Consider the following 18056-nt stretch of genomic DNA (forward strand, 5'->3'; position numbering starts at 1 on the left):
CCACCTCTCCTGCACTCCTATCAAGTTCCTCTACTCTGCCAAAGATTCGCTTACACATCTTCCCATCCCTGCAAAATCAGCCTTCCTAAAATCTGAAGGTGTCCACACACATAGCGATATTTTACACGATCTGGCCGATTCCGACACATTGGAACGACAGATCGTGTAAAATATGACCAAATCGTGAGAAAATTGTGAGTCCCCACTCACTATCACGATGCGATGCGCATCCCTGCTGGTCGCACATCGCATCTTCAGATCTGCCGTGGAGTAGGGCAGATCTGACAATCTAGGACGCGATGCACTGTAAAAAGTCTGACTGCAGGAGAGATTGTTTGAAGATTGGACACCAAATCATGTGCAGATCGTGTGGAGATCGTGTGCAGAGCTGCCGTGGAGAGTTTCAAGGGAAATCGTACACATCGGCTGATCGTGGGCAGATCGGTATGTGTGTGGGCACCTTTTCACCTTTGTTATTGTATGAGGTGAGTCAGTATCTGTCTTTTTTCTGAACCATACTGCTTGATGACCACTGAATCCCAGGTTTTCACCCACTTTTACATCAGATATTCTGTCTCCATTTGTAAGTATTAAGCCCAATATTGCGTCTCTCCGAGTGGGCTCCCTCACCAATTGCTGGAGGGAGGCTCCCTGCAATTAATTCAGGATGTCCCTATGTCTAGTGGAACTTGCCACAGATACCTCCCAGTTTATATTGGGTAGATTAAAATCTCCCATGATTATAACCTCTCCTTTTAATGCCATTTTTGTGATGTCCTGCAATAGTTTATTGTCCAGTTCCTCTTCCTGACCTGGTGGTCTGTAGATCACCCCAATACGAAGAATCGCTTTCCCCCCTGTTTCTATAGTCACCCAAAAGGTGTATTAACATAGTATTTATGCTTTCCTTGACATACATTGCTACTCCTTCTCCTATTATTCCCATTCTGTCCTTCCTAAATAAAGTATATCCCGGTATAACTATGTCCCAGTCATGATTTTCATTGCACCATGACTCCGTAATAGCCACAATATTCAGATCATCCCTTGTCATTATTGCAATTAGTTTAGGGATTTTATTTCCTAAGCTCCTAGCATTTGCACACATTGCTCTTATAGTTTTATTTGTTTGCTTATTTCTCCTAGGTATGGTCATCTCTCTGCCTATGTGTATTTGGTTTTGTTCTGAATTATCTTCTGTTGCTGTGGATATGCTTCATGTTCCATTTGCCAGCAGAAATAAAACCTCTTTATTGGGGGAGCAGATTTCTTTTTTCTTGTTTGGTTCACTGTCTCCCACTTCTAGTTTAAATAGTTCTTGGTGAAGCTTTCAAACTCTCAGTATTCTAGTTCGTTTTGAGGATGGGTGCAGGCCATCATATTTGTATAAACTTCTATCTTGCCAGATGACATGGCTATGGACTGTCAATCCAAATCCCCCCTCATAACACCACTTCTGTAGCCAAACATTGAAGTTTCTAATGCGATTAATTCTATCTCCCTCTCTGTGTACTGGCAAAACTTCTGAAAAAGGTACAGTGGTTGCCACCTGCTTTAGAGCAGTCCCTAACTTCCTGAATTCATCTTTTACTGCCATGACTTCAGCATTGGCCAGGTCATTTGTACCCAGGTGGACAATGACATCCACCTCTCCATCTTTTCTTGCTGCCTTCACAATTCTCATCATGCGCTCTTTAACCCTTGGAGCTGTGGGTCCAGGTAAACACCTTACTTGTCTCTCTACTTCAGCAGTGTTTCCCAGATGTATTCCTCTAATAATGGAATATCCCAATAGAAGTGTAGTCCTTTTTGAAGATGTCATATTCCTGTTCCTATTCCTTTTTCAGTGGAAGACCCCATATCTTCCTGTTCAGGATATTGTGGCTATTACTGAGTCATGGTGCAAAACATATCTCAGTTCCTACTGAGTAAGCTATACTGAGCTCCTGTTGCTTTCATGTATCCTGTTGTGCAGTTTTGCTTTCTCCTGCTATACGGATTCCTACATGTGATCTACACCTGAGGCAGCTATCCCACCAGCTGCACAGGGAATCTCAACCTGTTCCTGCTATTCGAACCTGCAACTCGCCTGTGTATACCATTCTCATTGCATGATGAGTGTTCCTGGTTCCTGCGTCATTGATGCCGTTCCTGGTATCATCATCCACTATCCATTCTGGTGTCCGGTCTGCATCCAGTTCTGTCTATGCCTGAGGAAGCTATCCTACTAATTGCACAGAGAATCTCTACCTGTTCCTGTTATTCGAAGCTACAACTTGCCTGTGTATACCATTCTCACTACATGGTGAGTGTTCCTGGTTCCTGCTCCATTTGATGCCGTTCCTAGTATCATCACAAACTAGCCATTCTGGTGTTTGGTCTGCATCTGATCCTGCTACCATCTGAGTGCTCCTGGATCAGCCTGGCAAATACGTTGCCAAGATCTACCACTCCAGCATTCCGGTTACAGTAAGAAGAGTGTTTATTATATTTCTACAGTATTAATCCAGTATCAGCCTGGTCAATCTACTGCCACACTCTCCTCTGATTGCACATACCAACTTGTCTCCAACACCGACGTCCCTGGTGGTCTAGAGGGTATGATGCGGCATTTCTCCGCTGAGACCCAGGTTCGATTTCCAGTCTGGGAAGTATTCTTCATTACATGCCAGGAGGTCTCCTTAGGCCCACCAGCTTTCTTTACACGCCTCCAGACACCAAAACAGACGAATATCTGACACCAGGTTCACAAACAAATACAAGTCTGACAGTTTGTACTGGCTACATGGATCTGGCTGAAAGAATATGTCTTACACCGGACCTCCTTAGCAATATTGCGGGACATTTGGAGGGCTCTGGAAGTATGTTGCCAGCTGGTGCAATGTCTTCAGGAAATCTCCACCCATCAGGATATGATCCTAAATTCTACTGCAGGACCTGGAGTTACTACCCCTCCTGCATCTACTATTCCTCTAACACCCAGACTTCACCTACCAACTCCTAATAAATTTGACGGGAACCCCAAGTTATGTCGCGAGTTCTTAAACCAATGTGATGTGCACTTTACCTTGTAGCCTGCCAATTTCCCATCTGACAAAACCAAGATTGCTTACATTGTATCCCTGCCCTTGGGTCCAGCTCTGGATTGGGTATCCCCATTATGGGAACGAGCCGATCCACTACTGTCTGTTTATACTGACTTTATTACCACCTTTAGTAAAATATTTGACAAGCCTGGAAGATATACATCAGCATCTAGAGGCATATTACGGCTACACCAGGGCAGTAAATCTATGGATCAATATGTGATTCAATTTAAGACTTTAACATCAGAATTGCAATGGAATGAGGAAGCTCTTATAGCCACATTCTAGAGTTTCTGACAGAATTAAGGATGAATTGGCAACCCGCAATCTTCCATCTAAATTGGAGGGCCTTATTTCCTTGTGCATCAAAATTGACTTATGCCCCCAAGAGCTTTCTGGTATAAAAAACAAATACACAGGTTTTCTTCTACTCCTGTTAAAAATTTTATGCCTGATACAGAATCCATACAATTTGGTAGGTCCCGTCTCTCGCCTGAAGAACGTCAAAGACTACGTCAGTTGAATTTATGTTTATATTGTGGTGAAGTTGGACTTATGATTTCTTCTTGTACCAAATGACCGGGAAACAGTTGCTCCTAATCTCTCAAAGAGGGAAAAGATTAGAAGGAATACATCCCTCATCTCAACCACTTGACTCTGTGATTCCTGTGACTCCTATTCTTGTCAATCAACATTATTCTATTTCTGCTCTCATGGATTCTGTTTCTGCTGATAACTTTATAACACAAAGCTATGTCATCAAGCATCATATACCCACTGTGACTTTGTCCCATCCAATATCACTGTCGGCTGTGGACGGCAGTCTGATTCCTCATGGCTCCATCACTGACTGCACGTAAACTGTTAAACTCCAGGTAGGAGCATTGCACTCTGAGGAAATATAATTTCTTGTTATTGCTAAGGCTACCCATGCTATTGTACTCGGACTTCCTTGGCTACAGAAGCACGACCCCCAGGTGGAGTGGTCTACCATGCATATCCTGTCTTGAGGTAAGAACTGTGCTAAAACCTGTCTGGAAAAAGTGATCCCCATCGGGTCACTGATACCACCCTGGCTGAAAAACTACCATCCCAATACCATTCTTATCTAGATGTTTTCAGCAAACAGGGGGCTGAAATTTTGCCTCCCCACAGGGAATGGGATTGTCCAATAGAGTTGATACATGGAAAAACACCTCCCCGGGGTTGGATTTATCCATTATCCATGCCAGAGACGAGATCAATGTCCGAGTACATCCAAGAGAATCTTGACAAAAGATTCATTTGACCTTCATCTTCCACTGCCGGTGCAGGGTTTTACTTCTCTCCTGTATTGATTATAGGAGACTCAATGAAATCACTATCAAGAATTGTTACCCATTACCACTTATCACAGAGTTCTTTGATAAGGTGAAGGGGTCTACTGTCTTCATGAAATTGGATCTAAGGGGTGCATACAATTTAATCAGTATTCACTTGGGTGACGAATGGAAAATGGCATTTAACACTAGAGATGGGCACTATGAATACCTCATCATGCCCTTTGGTCTGAGCAACGCCCCAGCCATATTTCAACATTTCGTGAACAAAATTTTTCATGACCTCCTGTACCACTCAGTGGTTGTATACTTGGATGATATCTTTATATTTTCCAGTGATCTAGTTACTCATCGTGACCAAGTGAAAGAAGTCCTCTGAAGATTTTGTACTAACCAGCTTTGTTGTAAGATTGAAAAATGTGTGTTTGAAGTACCAGACATTCCTTTTCTAGGGTACATCATTTCACCTACCGGCCTCAAGATGGATCCTGAAATGGTTCAATCAGTACTTTCCTGGGCTGAACCCAATTCCTTAAAAGCCATTCAAAGATTCCTGGGTTTTGCTAACTACTATAGGAAATTTATTAAAGGATTTTCTACCTTAGCAGCTCCTATCTCTGCATTAACCCGTAAAGGTGCCAACCCAATGTAATGATCTCCAGAAGCAAAGTCGGACTTCCAGCTATTAAAACAGCCATTAATTTCTGCACTGGTACTCTGCCAACCTGATGTCACTCAACCTTTTATTCTTTAGGTGGATGCATCCCCTGAAGGAGTAGGGGTGGTGTTATCATAGAGATCTGAAGAAAAACTACAACCATGTGGATTTTTCTCCAAAAATTCTTGCCTACCAAAAAAAACTACCCCATTGGTAAGAAAGAAATTTTAGCCATCAAATTAGCCTCTGAAGAATGGCGTTACCTGCTGGAAGGTGCCCGTTTCCCAATATCGGTATTTACTGACCACAAAAACCTTTTGTTCCTGAAGACTGCCCAATGTCTCACGCCCAGACAAGCCCAGTGGGCGTTGTTCTTTTCCCGATTTGATTTTAAAATTTCCTTCCATCCTGGTTCTCGCAATTGTAAGGCAGATGCTTCATCTCAGTCTATGAACCCCGAGGACGAATCAAGAGGTTCCTGAACAGTATCCAATGTTAAATCCTACTGTGTTTGCTGCTACTGATGTGGTTACACCTCCTCTAAGGAAAACTTTTGTTTCTCCTGAACTTCACAAACAACTACTGTTATGGGCTCATGCCTTAAGTTCTCTGGCCATACAGGCATTGGAAAGACAATTAAACTTATCAAAAGATCCTATTGGTGGCCGTCTATGTGATCCGATGTACAAGAGTTTGTAGCCTCATGCTCTCAGTGTGCCCAGCATAAAATTTCTCGACAGCTGCCTGTTGGACCATTACAGCCTATGCCCATTCCACTACAACCATGGACCCATATATGCATGGATTTTATTACCGACCTCCCGGTCTCCAAGGGATTTACCACCATATGGGTTGTAGTCAACAGGTTTTCAAAAATGGAACACTTTGTACCTCTATCTGGATTACCATCTGCTCCACGTCTCTCTCAGCTCTTCATTTCCGAAATATTAAGTCTCCATAGTCTATCCAAAGAAATAGTTTTGGACAAAAGGTTCACAGTTTGTTGCTCTTTTCAGGCAAGCTCTCTGTTCTTCTTTACAGATTCAACTAAAGTTTTCCACGGCAAATCACCAACAATCCAATGGGCAGATGGAGAGAGTAAATCCAAGATCTTGAGACCTTCCTCTGTATGTACGTATATTACTTCCTCTCAGAATGATTGGATTGATTTCCTGCCATGGGCTGAATTCGACAATAACAACTCATACCACATTTCATCTGGAACTACTCCCTTCCTAACAGTCTATGGGCAACATCCTTGTATCCCTGAGTTTCAGTCTCTTCCAACATTTCATGTACCAGCAGCCAAAGCATCTCTTCAATACTTTTCAAACATCTGGAAGGAAGTTCATGCCACTTTAAAAAATCTTCAGCTCGTTACAAAATCGTTTCTGACAGAAAGAGGAGGGTCATTCCACATCTTAAAGTGGGCGATTGTGTTTGACTATCCACATGTACTTTCAGACTTCGAGTTCCATCTATGAAGTTTGCTCCTCATTTTATCGGTCCATTTCCTATTATCAAGATCATCAATCCAGTGGCTTACCGTTTACAGCTTCCCCCATCTCTCAAGGTCCCCATTTCCTTTCATGTGTCTCCCCTCAAACCTCTTATTCTCAACAGGTTCCAGTCTTCTCCTCCAAAACCTCCTCCAGTCAAGACCCAGCGAGGGGTTGAATTTGAGATTGAGAACATTGTCGACGCCCAATGTCGTTATGGGAAACTCCAATATCTGGTCCATTGGAAAGGATATGGTTCTGAGGAGAGATCCTGGGTGAGTTCTGAATATGTTAATGCTCCTCGTCTTTTTTCTAGCTTTCACGTCAAATTTCCTGGGAAGCCAAAGAGATGTCCTGAGGCCATTCCTCAAGGAGGGGGTACTGTTACAACCCGATTCTATTTCCCCTGCCGCCAGGTCACTTACCGATTCTGGCAGTGTTCTCTGTCACATCCCAGATGCACAGGCTTCAGTGTTTCTCGGCCAGTTAGGCCCCAAGCAAGATCTAAGCCTGCTACATAGTATTGGATTGACAAGTCCCATCACCTGACTGTAGTGGACAATCGAGTGATAGCCTGAGCCTCTCCATACCACCTGTCTCTGCTCAGCCTATCCCACCCAGGGGTATATCTCCCAGCTGCTGACTCTACCAAATCGCCAGTACAATGTCTAACCTCAGTTCCTACTGAGTAAGCTATACTGAGCTCCTGTTGCTTTCATGTATCCTGTTGTGCAGTTTTGCTTTCTACTGCTATAGGGATTCCTGCATGTGATCTACACCTGAGGCAGCTATCCCACCAGCTGTACAGAGAATCTCAACCTGTTCCTGCTATCCGAACCTGCAACTCGCCTGTGTATACCATTCTCATTGCATGGTGAGTGTTCCTGGTTCCTGCGTCATTGATGCCGTTCCTGGTATCATCATCCACTATCCATTCCAGTGTCCAGTCTGCATCTGGTTCTGTCTATGCCTGAGGCAGTTATCCCAGTAGTTGCACAGAAAATCTCTGCCTGTTCCTGTTATCCGAACCTACAACTTGCCTGTGTATACCATTCTCACTACATGGTGAGTGTTCCTGGTTCCTGCTCCATTTGATGCCATTCCTGGTATCATCACCTACTCAGGGGCGCCGAGAGGGGGGGGGGGCAGCGGGTACAGTTTACCCGGGCCTCCAGAGGGGCCCGGCGGGGGCCCGGGTCTGGCGCCGGCCCCCTTCACTTCCTCCCTCCCTCCCTCTGCAGCAGCCCAGCACACAGCATGTGCTGGGCTGCAGCGGGAGATTGCTTGCGGCTGCTAAGTAGCAGCCACAGCAATCTCCTATGCCTGAAGGGGGGAGCGATCACACTGATCGCGCCCCCCACTGGCTTTGCGCCGGGCTGAGGGGCTCACGGCGCCCCCTCCCCGGTGCTGCAAACCTCTTTTTTTTTTCCAAGGGGGCGTGGCCACGCCTTCTGAAATTAGGCCCCACCCCCTCTTTACCGGGGCCCCGCTTGGCTCTCTACGCCCCTGCACCTACTACCCATTCTGGTGTTTGGTCTGCATCTGATCCTGCTACCATCTGAGTGCTCCTGGATCATGGACTACAGCGACAACCCAGTTTCAGCCTGGTGATTATGTTGCCAAGAACTACCACTCCAGCATTCCGGTTGCAGTAAGAAGAGTGTTTATTATATTTCTACAGTATTAATCCAGTATCAGCCTGGTCAATCTACTGACACACTTTCCTCTGATTGCAAATACCAACTTGTCTTCAACACCGACATCCCTGGTGGTCTAGTGGGTATGATCCGGCATTTCTCCCCCGAGACCTGGGTTCGATTCCCGGTCAGTGAAGTGTTCTTCATTACATGTCAGGAGGTCTCTTTAGGCCTGCAAGCTTTCTTTACACGCCTCCAGACACCAACAGACAAATATCTGACACCGGGTTCACAATATTCCCCCATACTCTGGCACTAATAGATGTACTGTCAACCAGGAATAATTGTAGATTTGGCACAGCAAGGGCCCAAGAACAGGAAGAGGGGACATAGGCAAGTCCGGGCACCATGGCCATGCTCCCTCTAGAAAAAATTAAAAGGGCATGATTCGGAGATGTTTGCTAATGCAATTGCAATCTCTCACGGATCGCAATTGCAAAAATATGCTGATGACTCACCTGCTGTCTAGTGCTTAGAGATGCCCACTGAAAGCATCTCGCTTCCACCGCTCACACACAAAACCAGAAACATCGAACAAAGGTCAAGCAATTATCAGCCTTCTGAGTAACTCTAGCATGCTGGAGACATAGCAGGTCTCCAGAGATGAAGAGGGCTCATCTGCTGTGAGCAAGAAGGCAGTGACTAATTTATGCATGCCCTGAAAACAGTGTTTAAATGGTCAGACACGCCTGCATTTTTTCTAACCACTCCACTTGGGAAGCACTCGGGAAGCCGACTGCCTAAATACCGGCAGCAGGCTTCCCGACTGTCTTATCCCAGCATGGGTGAAATGCCGGGCGTCTAGATGTAGACGCCCGCATTTCCCCGATGTCGGGAGACCGGCGCCCGGCATCACAATCGTAGTGATGCCGGGCGCCGCGAGCGAACAGCTGCGGGGGGGAGGGTTAGGTTTAGGGCTCCCGGGGGGGACTTAGGGTTAGGCACCCCCCCGGGAGGGTTAGGGTTAGGCTAGGGAGGGTTAGGGTTAGGCACCCCCCCGGGGGACTTAGGCTTAGGCAGCGGGGAAGGGGGTGGTTAGGGTTAGGCACTTAGAGGGGGGATTAGGGTTAGGCACTTGGGGGGGAAGTTAGGGTTAGGCACCCCTAAGGAGGGTTAGGGGTAGGGGGGTTAGGTTAGTCTATACTTACCTATCCACGATCAGGATTTCCAGCGCTGTTGGGCTTCCGCTGCTTCGCACTCTGCTCCTGTCGGGCTGCCGCTGACGGGAATCGAACCGCCAGCCATGCGCCCGGCGGTATATCATACCCATTCCCTCCACGTTACCTCCCCCAAATGCTGACTACCTGTCACTCACTTTGCGAGTGAATCCTCTGTGCAAACATAATGGCAATTCAATCGCTGCATGTGCACAGTGCAGCTTATATGCATGCACAATGGCAAACCATCACTCAATCTGCGTAAATATCGGCATTGCGTCCATGTCTGAATCAGGCCCTAAGTGTGAAGCAGCACTGCATGTAATCAGTAATCAGTCTCCCTCAGCAACACTGCAAAGAGGAACATTTGTCCCCCTCAGCTGTGCTGCAAAGGGGCGCCCTTGGTTGCACAGCCAATACTGTTAAGATGCTCAGAGATGCTGTGATATGATTGTTCAGTGTGACACCAAATTGCCAGATCTATTCAAGGTTAAGCTCCTCACTCTCTTACAATACCTAGTGTCCTGGAAAATTGGGTCCATAATGAGGACGAGGGGCCAAATATGATGCAGTTCTTTGACTACTGGTGAGAACCACTCCGTCCCCATCAGTAATTAGCTGCATCTCAGGAGCTTCTTCGTCATCGATGAGTTGCGGGAGAATTGCCCGGTTTTACAGACACTCCTAATTCGTGTGTCTCCTGGTGGCTCCGGGAGAGTGGACAAGTTTGGAATAAATGTTGGCAAATATAAAACTCCTTTGGTTCAAATGCTAACCTTACAATGTGCAATGATATAAAATAATTGCTTTACAGCAGTGGTTCTCAAACTCGGTCCACAGGACACAACACAGGTCACGTTTTCCAGGTCACCTAGCAGATGCACATGTGTATTCATTACTCCACGGTTGCCGACATTTGGCTCCCTCCTTCCGGGAGGGAGCTGTCGGGCAACCACATGGGGGGAGCGTGTTGCGGTGAAAAGGGGGCATGGCCTGGAGCATAACGCATAATTGGGGCAGGTCATATGGCATGACAGCGCAATCGTGTCATCGTGGCCTTGCCCCTTCTTCACAATGCCAAGATTAATGGCATTGTGAGGCAGGGGGCGGGGCTACGATGACACAATTCGGCGCAAATCGCGCCACAGCCCCCCTGGTGCCGGGAGTTATACAGCCGGGTTGCTGGGGCCAGGAAACTTGCCTGCCTTTTCGAGGGGCCGGGAGCGGCACCCGATTTTCGGGAGGCTCCTGGCCGAATCGGGAGGGTAAGCAAGTATGCATTACTCACTGACACTTTTTAAAAGATCCACAGGTGGAGTTAATTATTTCACTTGCGATTCTGTGACCTAGAAAACATGTACTGTTTGGGGTCCTGAGGACCGAGTTTGAGGACCTGTGCTTTAGGGTAATCTAACTGCATCAAAAATACACATAAACCATGAAACTAATCAAAACAATAATAATGGAAACATGTATATTATGTATTTTGTTTGTTTTTCTGTGTATAATGAATATAAATAAATATATTTCAATAGGTCACCAAGAAAAAATCCTGTAGTGAAATTATACATTACAAAAATTTGAAAATGTATATAGTAATTAAGGTTTAAACACTGGTGGTATAAAGTAGTTAACATAGAGGTGTCAAATACGGCCCGTGTGTGACAATTGGCCCACCAGTCAGTTGAGTGCCTTGCCTTTTGCCCCTACACCAGCTGCAGGGCCATAGCATGGGTGCGATGACCTGGGGATGGCATAACTGCTGCCCTAGCGCCATGCTCAGGATGCCATGCTTAAAATTGAAATAAATTGCTTAGCACCTGCTGCAATGGTTAATACATGGTTAATACATATGGAGCGCTCCACTAACTCACTGTCATGACCCTAAAATATGAAGAGTCGCCCAAAAAGAAGAACTGTCCGGCCGCATCCAGCCTGATAGCCGAAAACAAAAAGTACGTACATGTAGGATAGAATAGAACAGCAGAGGAGCAATGTATAAAGTGAACAGGTAGCAGTCTAAGCAATGACAGGCAGAAAGTGTCTGCATAATACTGTACATAAACAAATTGGGTTTTGCAATGGTTGAGAAAAAATATATGAAGGGGGAGGGGGTTTCTGATTGCAAAGAGTTCTTGTTGGGGGGAATTCAATTGCTAGCGATGTGCCGCCTAGCATTGCCTCAATGATCATATGCGGACATATATGCTAGTTACGGTAGTAGTTGACATCACAAATTTCCCTGTGCACTTCATTGGGGTGCAAGGGGAAACTTGTGATGTTGGTGGATGCAATTCCATTCCAGAATGGCACATCATGTTTAGCTGGCTGAATTGAACTCCCCATGTGTGTCCTATGGTCCTATCATTGAAAAACATTGGGAGTTAGATCCCTCCACATGCCACTTATATGCCACCAGACTCCTCTAAGTGCTCCTTTTGTGCCATCCGACCCATCCACATGGTCCTTATGTGCCATTAGACCCCTCCACATCCCCAATTGTGCCATCAGACCTCTCTACATGCCCCTTATGTTCCATCAGACCCCTCAACTTGCCCATTATGTGCCATTGGATCACTCCACATGGCATTTATGTGTCATCATACCTCTACATATGCCCTTTATGTGTTAACAGACCCCTCCATATGCCTTTTTTATAAGCAGTCTCCCTTGAATAACATTACCTGGCATGTAATAATGTCCTAGTGTGGTAGGTAGTTAGAGCATTAGCACAGGTTAAAATATATGTATATTTTTTCCCCACCCAGAGAGTACTTATCCCTCTATGTACTTTGATATTGAAATTCACCTTGGGAGAAGAAATAAACACAGCACAGTGGAAAGAATAGTTTTTTGTTATCTGTCAACCTGTCATAAAGTGAAGGATAAGGTAGACTCTCATATAGATCATTTAAAAAAAGATAGATAGATAGATAGATAGATAGATAGATAGATACCGAGGGCCTGATTCAGCGATGTACGCTAATAAAATTGCAACTGCGATCTCTCACAGAACACAATTGCAAAAATATGATATATATATTTTAAATAAATAATGTTGACAAACTGGTAGTAACTATATTTTTGTTCCAAGCCAGGAGATAGGAGCAGGGCTAAAGTGTGTAGCTATTGTTCTGACCAGCTGTATGCCCTTCAAACGGGGGGCTGCAGGTAATGAGACCGTGCACTGCCTGTTGTCATAGTGCAGCAGTGCCTAGCCATTTAGTTTACAGTCATATGAGGCGGCAGGCAGCCAGGGGTGGATTTAGGGTTTAGGCCTCCCATATGCACAACATTAGTGGCTGCCCAACAGCCACCCCCCCCCCCTCAATATCACTGCTGGCTCCACCCTCTTTATCTCTTGGCTGGTCCTAATGTTTCCAGACAACCAAGGCAGCCCCAACCTTACACTCCCACACACTTTGCACACCACAATTCGACACTTACACTCTCATCCTTATGCGTTGCCGGTGGCAAAAAATATAAAATAAGTTGTAATGGCACACAAAAAGAGGGAATCACTGAGCCTATAGGCAGCCCCATCAGGCCAGTGGCCTACCAGATATCTGATGCAGGGGCACCTGCTGTACTGCCTCCAGCAAGTGTGGCCCCTAAGGGCGTGCCTCATGTGCATAGCAGAAAATTCACCACTTCAGGCTACGACTGGTTTCTTATTTTGCCGAGACTGCATGGAAGGTGCACATTATGTTAAACTAATTGGAGAACCGTTGCTCTATCACCCCTTGTCTTTTATCCCCTTTATTTTTGTGTCCTATTTCTATGTGTACATATCTCAAATCTCCCAATCCCCCATGGATGGCCCTTAACAATTTACTTAAACTTGCTAAGTGGCCCCCCCAGTTGATATAATTGCCCACCCCTGAGTTAACCTTTAATAAGTTCCCATTTCTTTTTTAAAATAGTTTAAATATGTATATCACAAGGTGTGTCCATAATGAACACTTAAGTTTGTTCAAGTCATTCATGATTTTCATATGTTAGCTGCAGAGATGATAATGATATATAATATTTCACAGCCTGCTGTAGGGAATCAATTATATAATAGTAATATAATAATACATAAAAATAATACATAAAACATAGATGTTTGTCACTGCTTTTCAATTAATTCTGCCTTTTAAGTTTACCCAAAGCTTTCCACAGTGCATTTTTCATTTCTTTGTTTCGTAGGCTATAGATCATAGGATTTAAAAGTGGTACTACAACAGAATAAAATACTGAGATCACTTTGTCTACTGGAGAAGAATGCTTAGCCTTTGGTCGTATATACATAAAGATGACTGTACCAAAAAATATACCAACAACCACAATATGAGAAGCACAAGTGGAAAATGCCTTTTGTCGCCCCAGTGAAGATGGTATTCTTAAAATGGTAATGATCACGGACGCATAGGACAAAAAGGTCATGATGAAACATCCAAGTATTACTGTCCAAGCCACTGTAGAAAAAATAATCTCATTCAGCCAGGTGTCTGTGCAGGACAATTGTAGCAGAGGACTAAAATCACAGAAGAAGTGGTCAATTGTGTTTGGACCACAAAAGACTAAACGTGACATCATTGCTGCTGGCAAAGAGATGGATAAGCAACCAGCAAGCCAAGAGCCAGCTGCAAGCTTTCCACAAATAGATCTACTCATGAGGCTGGTGTAACGCAAGGGGTAGCAAATGGCCAAAAATCGATCGTAAGCCATAATGGTCAATAGAAAATGTTGTGAGGCTCCAAGAAAGAAGAGAAAATAAAATTGGGAAATGCAGCCAGTGTAGGAGACAGTTTTATTTTCCGATACTAAATCTTTTAGCATCCTGGGGACAGTAACAGTAGTATACCATATTTCTAGGAAAGAGAAGTTTCCAATAAAAAAGTACATGGGTTTGTGAAGTGATCTCTGTGACGTTACTAGGATGATAATGAGAAGGTTGGACATCAAAGTCATACAATAAATAGTTAGAAAAAACACAAACAGAAACAATTGAATGTTTCTGCCAAGCGAGAAACCCAAGAGAATGAAACTTATCGCTGTGCTATTGTTAGTGTCATGTTGTCCCCCTAGCATGATGTTTAGCGTCTGGAATGACAGAAAAAAACTGGAATTGCATGTTATAGAATAATGTTAAGCATCTGGAATGACAGAAAAAAAGCTGGAATTACATGTTATAGAATAATAAGAATAATAATAATGTAAATATTTAAATGACACTAAACTTGTAATATTCTAAGCGCACAATATTCTCCTTAAAAATACCGCTCGCTAACTGTTTTCTATGCACAGTATGCAAGAAGTCTCAAATATTGGCCCTGGGGTCATTTATGGAAACCCACAAGTACCTTGTATTTGGACAGTTTTCATTAAATCTTGAGGAAGTCCTGTCACATAGAAGACGACAGTGGCACTATGCCATGCAATTTATGCCCTCAGATAAAACATATGTAATATGTTTATTTAACATTTACTCACCATGTGTATGTAAATGCATGACAGTTGATTTTTTTTTAATACTTAAATTCAAGTTTGGTAATAATATTACAGTCAGACATGTATACAGTGCACATAGTCTTTGCTGCCCTACTGAGCCTGAACCTAAAAACATCCCTCCTTATCAGTGTATCGAATGTACCAATGCTTTTTTATGAGAAAAGGTACCAGTACTATAAACAATGGTACTGATACTCCCCTAATTTACTGCAGATATTTTGGCCAGGTTAGTGCATCCCCAGTCTATAAAGTAGCTGGAATAGAGGAATTTGGTGATACAAATTCCAGGCAAGAGTGTTACCAGCATTGATTTCAGAAGAATTTTCTGTTTCTTGAAAAAATAGTGGTGCTGGTACTTGGCATCGTTGAATACCATCAGATGAAAAGCACTGGTACCTCCTATATTTTTTTTGCACTACTCTAGCTTATGGCAGTAATGGTATACATTGCAAAACTTTCTAAAATTGTAATAGCTGTAAAACCAAATAGTTTTACTGGAATTTTTAGTTCACTTATTATTATTATTATTATTATTATTATTATTATTATTATTATTAACAACAGTTTACTGACATATAGTGCCAACATATTATGAACCACTTTACAGAGAGAACATATAATCATACACACAGCAGTGCCTGCCCCAGTGAAGAAAATAGTTTTTAGAACTATGGGGAACAAAAATTTCAAAATGCATTTGGTAGCTACCATTTATGATGATGATTATTATTATCAGTTATTTATATAGCGCTCACATATTATGTAGTGCTCTACAGAAAATATTTCAGTCAATCACATCAGCCACTACCTCAGTGAAGCTTACAAAAAAAATATTTTTAAAAATTATGGTAAAATAAATAATTTCAAAATGCATTTGGTAGCTACCATTTATTATTATTATTATTATTATTATTATTATTATTATTATTATTATTATTTATATTGCACACACATATTATGTAGTTCTCTATAGAAAATATTTCAGCCATTGATATCAGTCTCTGCCCCAGTGGAGCTTACAATAAAATTATTTTTAAAATCATGGGAAAAATTAAAAATGACAAAATGCATTTGGCGGTTACCAATTATTATTATTATTATTATTATTATTATTATTAATGAGTTATTTATATAGCGCACATATATTACTATTATAGTGTTTTATAGATGATATTTCAGTCATTCACATTAGTCGCTGCCCTATTGGAGCTTACAGTCCAAATAAAAATAAACACTAGGGTTAATTTAATAAGTAGCCAGATAACCTCCCAGTATGTTTTTGGACTATAGGGCTATATTTGATTTATTTTTCTACAACTTATTATTACTCCCCATAAAATTCCTTGTAATGAGGTTGTGCCACTTACTTCTACTACTATGTGTTACTCATTCTAACTCAAGCTGGATATGTACAAACATTATTCCTATATGTTCTGTAGCAAATAATTGACTTTGCTATTGAATATTAGAAAAAGGAACAGAATTTAAACTTTCTTTTTCATTTCTGTGTTATTTTACAGAATAATAGAAGTTGGTTTATTATAGGTGAGCATAAGAATTTGGATAAATGAAGACAATGAATAAAATAATTGTATATTATTTTGTTGCAAATGCTTTGCACACAATGGGTCTTATATATAGTCAGTACTACACAAGTAGGCATGGCATCTCGTGTGAATTTGCACTGCGCATGCGTGTGCTCATGCATATGCGCTCATGCAGGTTTGCTTGATTCTGACGCTTACCCTTGTCTAAGCCTGGTTGTGCAAATCATTGGCAATCTAACAAATAGAGTAAGGGCCTGTTCTTCCAAATTCGAACACATGCAGACTATGAACAAGACGGATATATATGCATGGAAAAGTCATGTAATTTGCGGGTGGTCAGTAGCAGGTGCAAATTTTGGATTATGATGATCAAGATGACTGTTGCTAGCATTAGAATACCACTTTTGATGGGCTGTTGTCCTGGATTCCGGCATCAGGATTATGACAGGCGTCGGTATCTCGACGCCTGTCATAAATCCTAGCCGGGATTCTGGCGTCGGGATTGTCACTTAACTACATCCTGTTTGTAAATGCTCTGCTGACATTGATTGATGCTCTATGTCGCTTGGTCATAGATCATGCTTGTTTGTGTGTGAAAACTGGTAGTTGCAGCCGAATAGCGAATGCATTTGTTGCACATAAAAAAAGAAAAGATGGAAGTGGAACGTGTTTGTGACTTGTGCATGGCTTACACCAGATGCATATGCTACTGTTTTCAACCATATGGAAAAACTCTGCATAATGAACCCTCTATTTTTGTGTGCACTTTTTAATATTGTAAATTACTCCCATTTTGTGACCAACTCTTTTTCAGCTCCAATAACTGCATCAAGCCTTTAATCCATTCAAATAATTTTTTTTTAACTTTACATTAAAATGCTTTGCCAAGCCTCTCCTGCAGTCATTTCATTTGTTGTGTGTTTTAGATGTTTTCAGACTCCCATCTCCTTATCAGCATGTGAAATGCAAAGTCAATTGAATTTAAAGCAGAAGAATGACTATTATGTCTCCCCAGTTCTGATAAACTATTTGCTTGTACTTGTCGTCTGGACTTGCTGCAGGACAGGATGGAGCGCTGGTCAATAAGCCTAGAGCCAGTTTATTTTATGATCATCAATCATGCATGTTATGGCCCTATTACCGTCAGTGCTATGATTTTGTTCCAGCAGTCTACTTTCACCTATGTACTTTTTGCCATATTATATAACATAATATGTTTTGATGCTAATGAGATGTTTAGATTCTGCCATATAGTCTTTATAATTCTTTCCTGGGGGTATACATTGTGATACCTTCACCTCTGCTCTGTGGACGCTGTTCTTTTAGACTTTTTCTTCACTACTCTGAGCTCTCAGAAGCAGGCAGAAATACAAGGTGGTGTTGTTGTGTATTTTTATGTCACATTCATCTTTCACCTCCAATCTGAGCTGCTTGGGTATACTATAAAAAGCTATTTTAACTTCACTGTCCCAATACTTATGGAGATTGTTGCATTTATATAGGTGCTCTGTCTTTGGTGCCAATCTCTGAATGAAATGTCCAATATGTTGACTGTGGTTCTGTACTCACAATACTGTAGAACTGAAGCACAGATGGT

At 42.7% G+C, this 18056-nt stretch overlaps 1 protein-coding gene across 1 annotated transcript; it reads right to left on the bottom strand.

Moving 5' to 3' along the window:
- Positions 1 to 13541: 13541 nt before the first annotated feature.
- On the bottom strand, positions 13542 to 14496 carry LOC148526459 (olfactory receptor 6F1-like). The gene has a single exon (XM_088470125.1). The coding sequence runs from the start codon at positions 14490 to 14492 to the stop codon at positions 13542 to 13544; it is 951 nt and encodes a 316-aa protein (XP_088326251.1). The 5' UTR covers positions 14493 to 14496.
- Between the last annotated feature and the right edge of the window lie 3560 nt (positions 14497 to 18056).

The sequence above is a fragment of the Taudactylus pleione genome, unplaced genomic scaffold (assembly GCF_031769625.1).
Source record: "Taudactylus pleione unplaced genomic scaffold, aTauple2 ptg000095l, whole genome shotgun sequence".
Classification (NCBI taxonomy): Eukaryota; Metazoa; Chordata; class Amphibia; order Anura; family Myobatrachidae; genus Taudactylus; species Taudactylus pleione.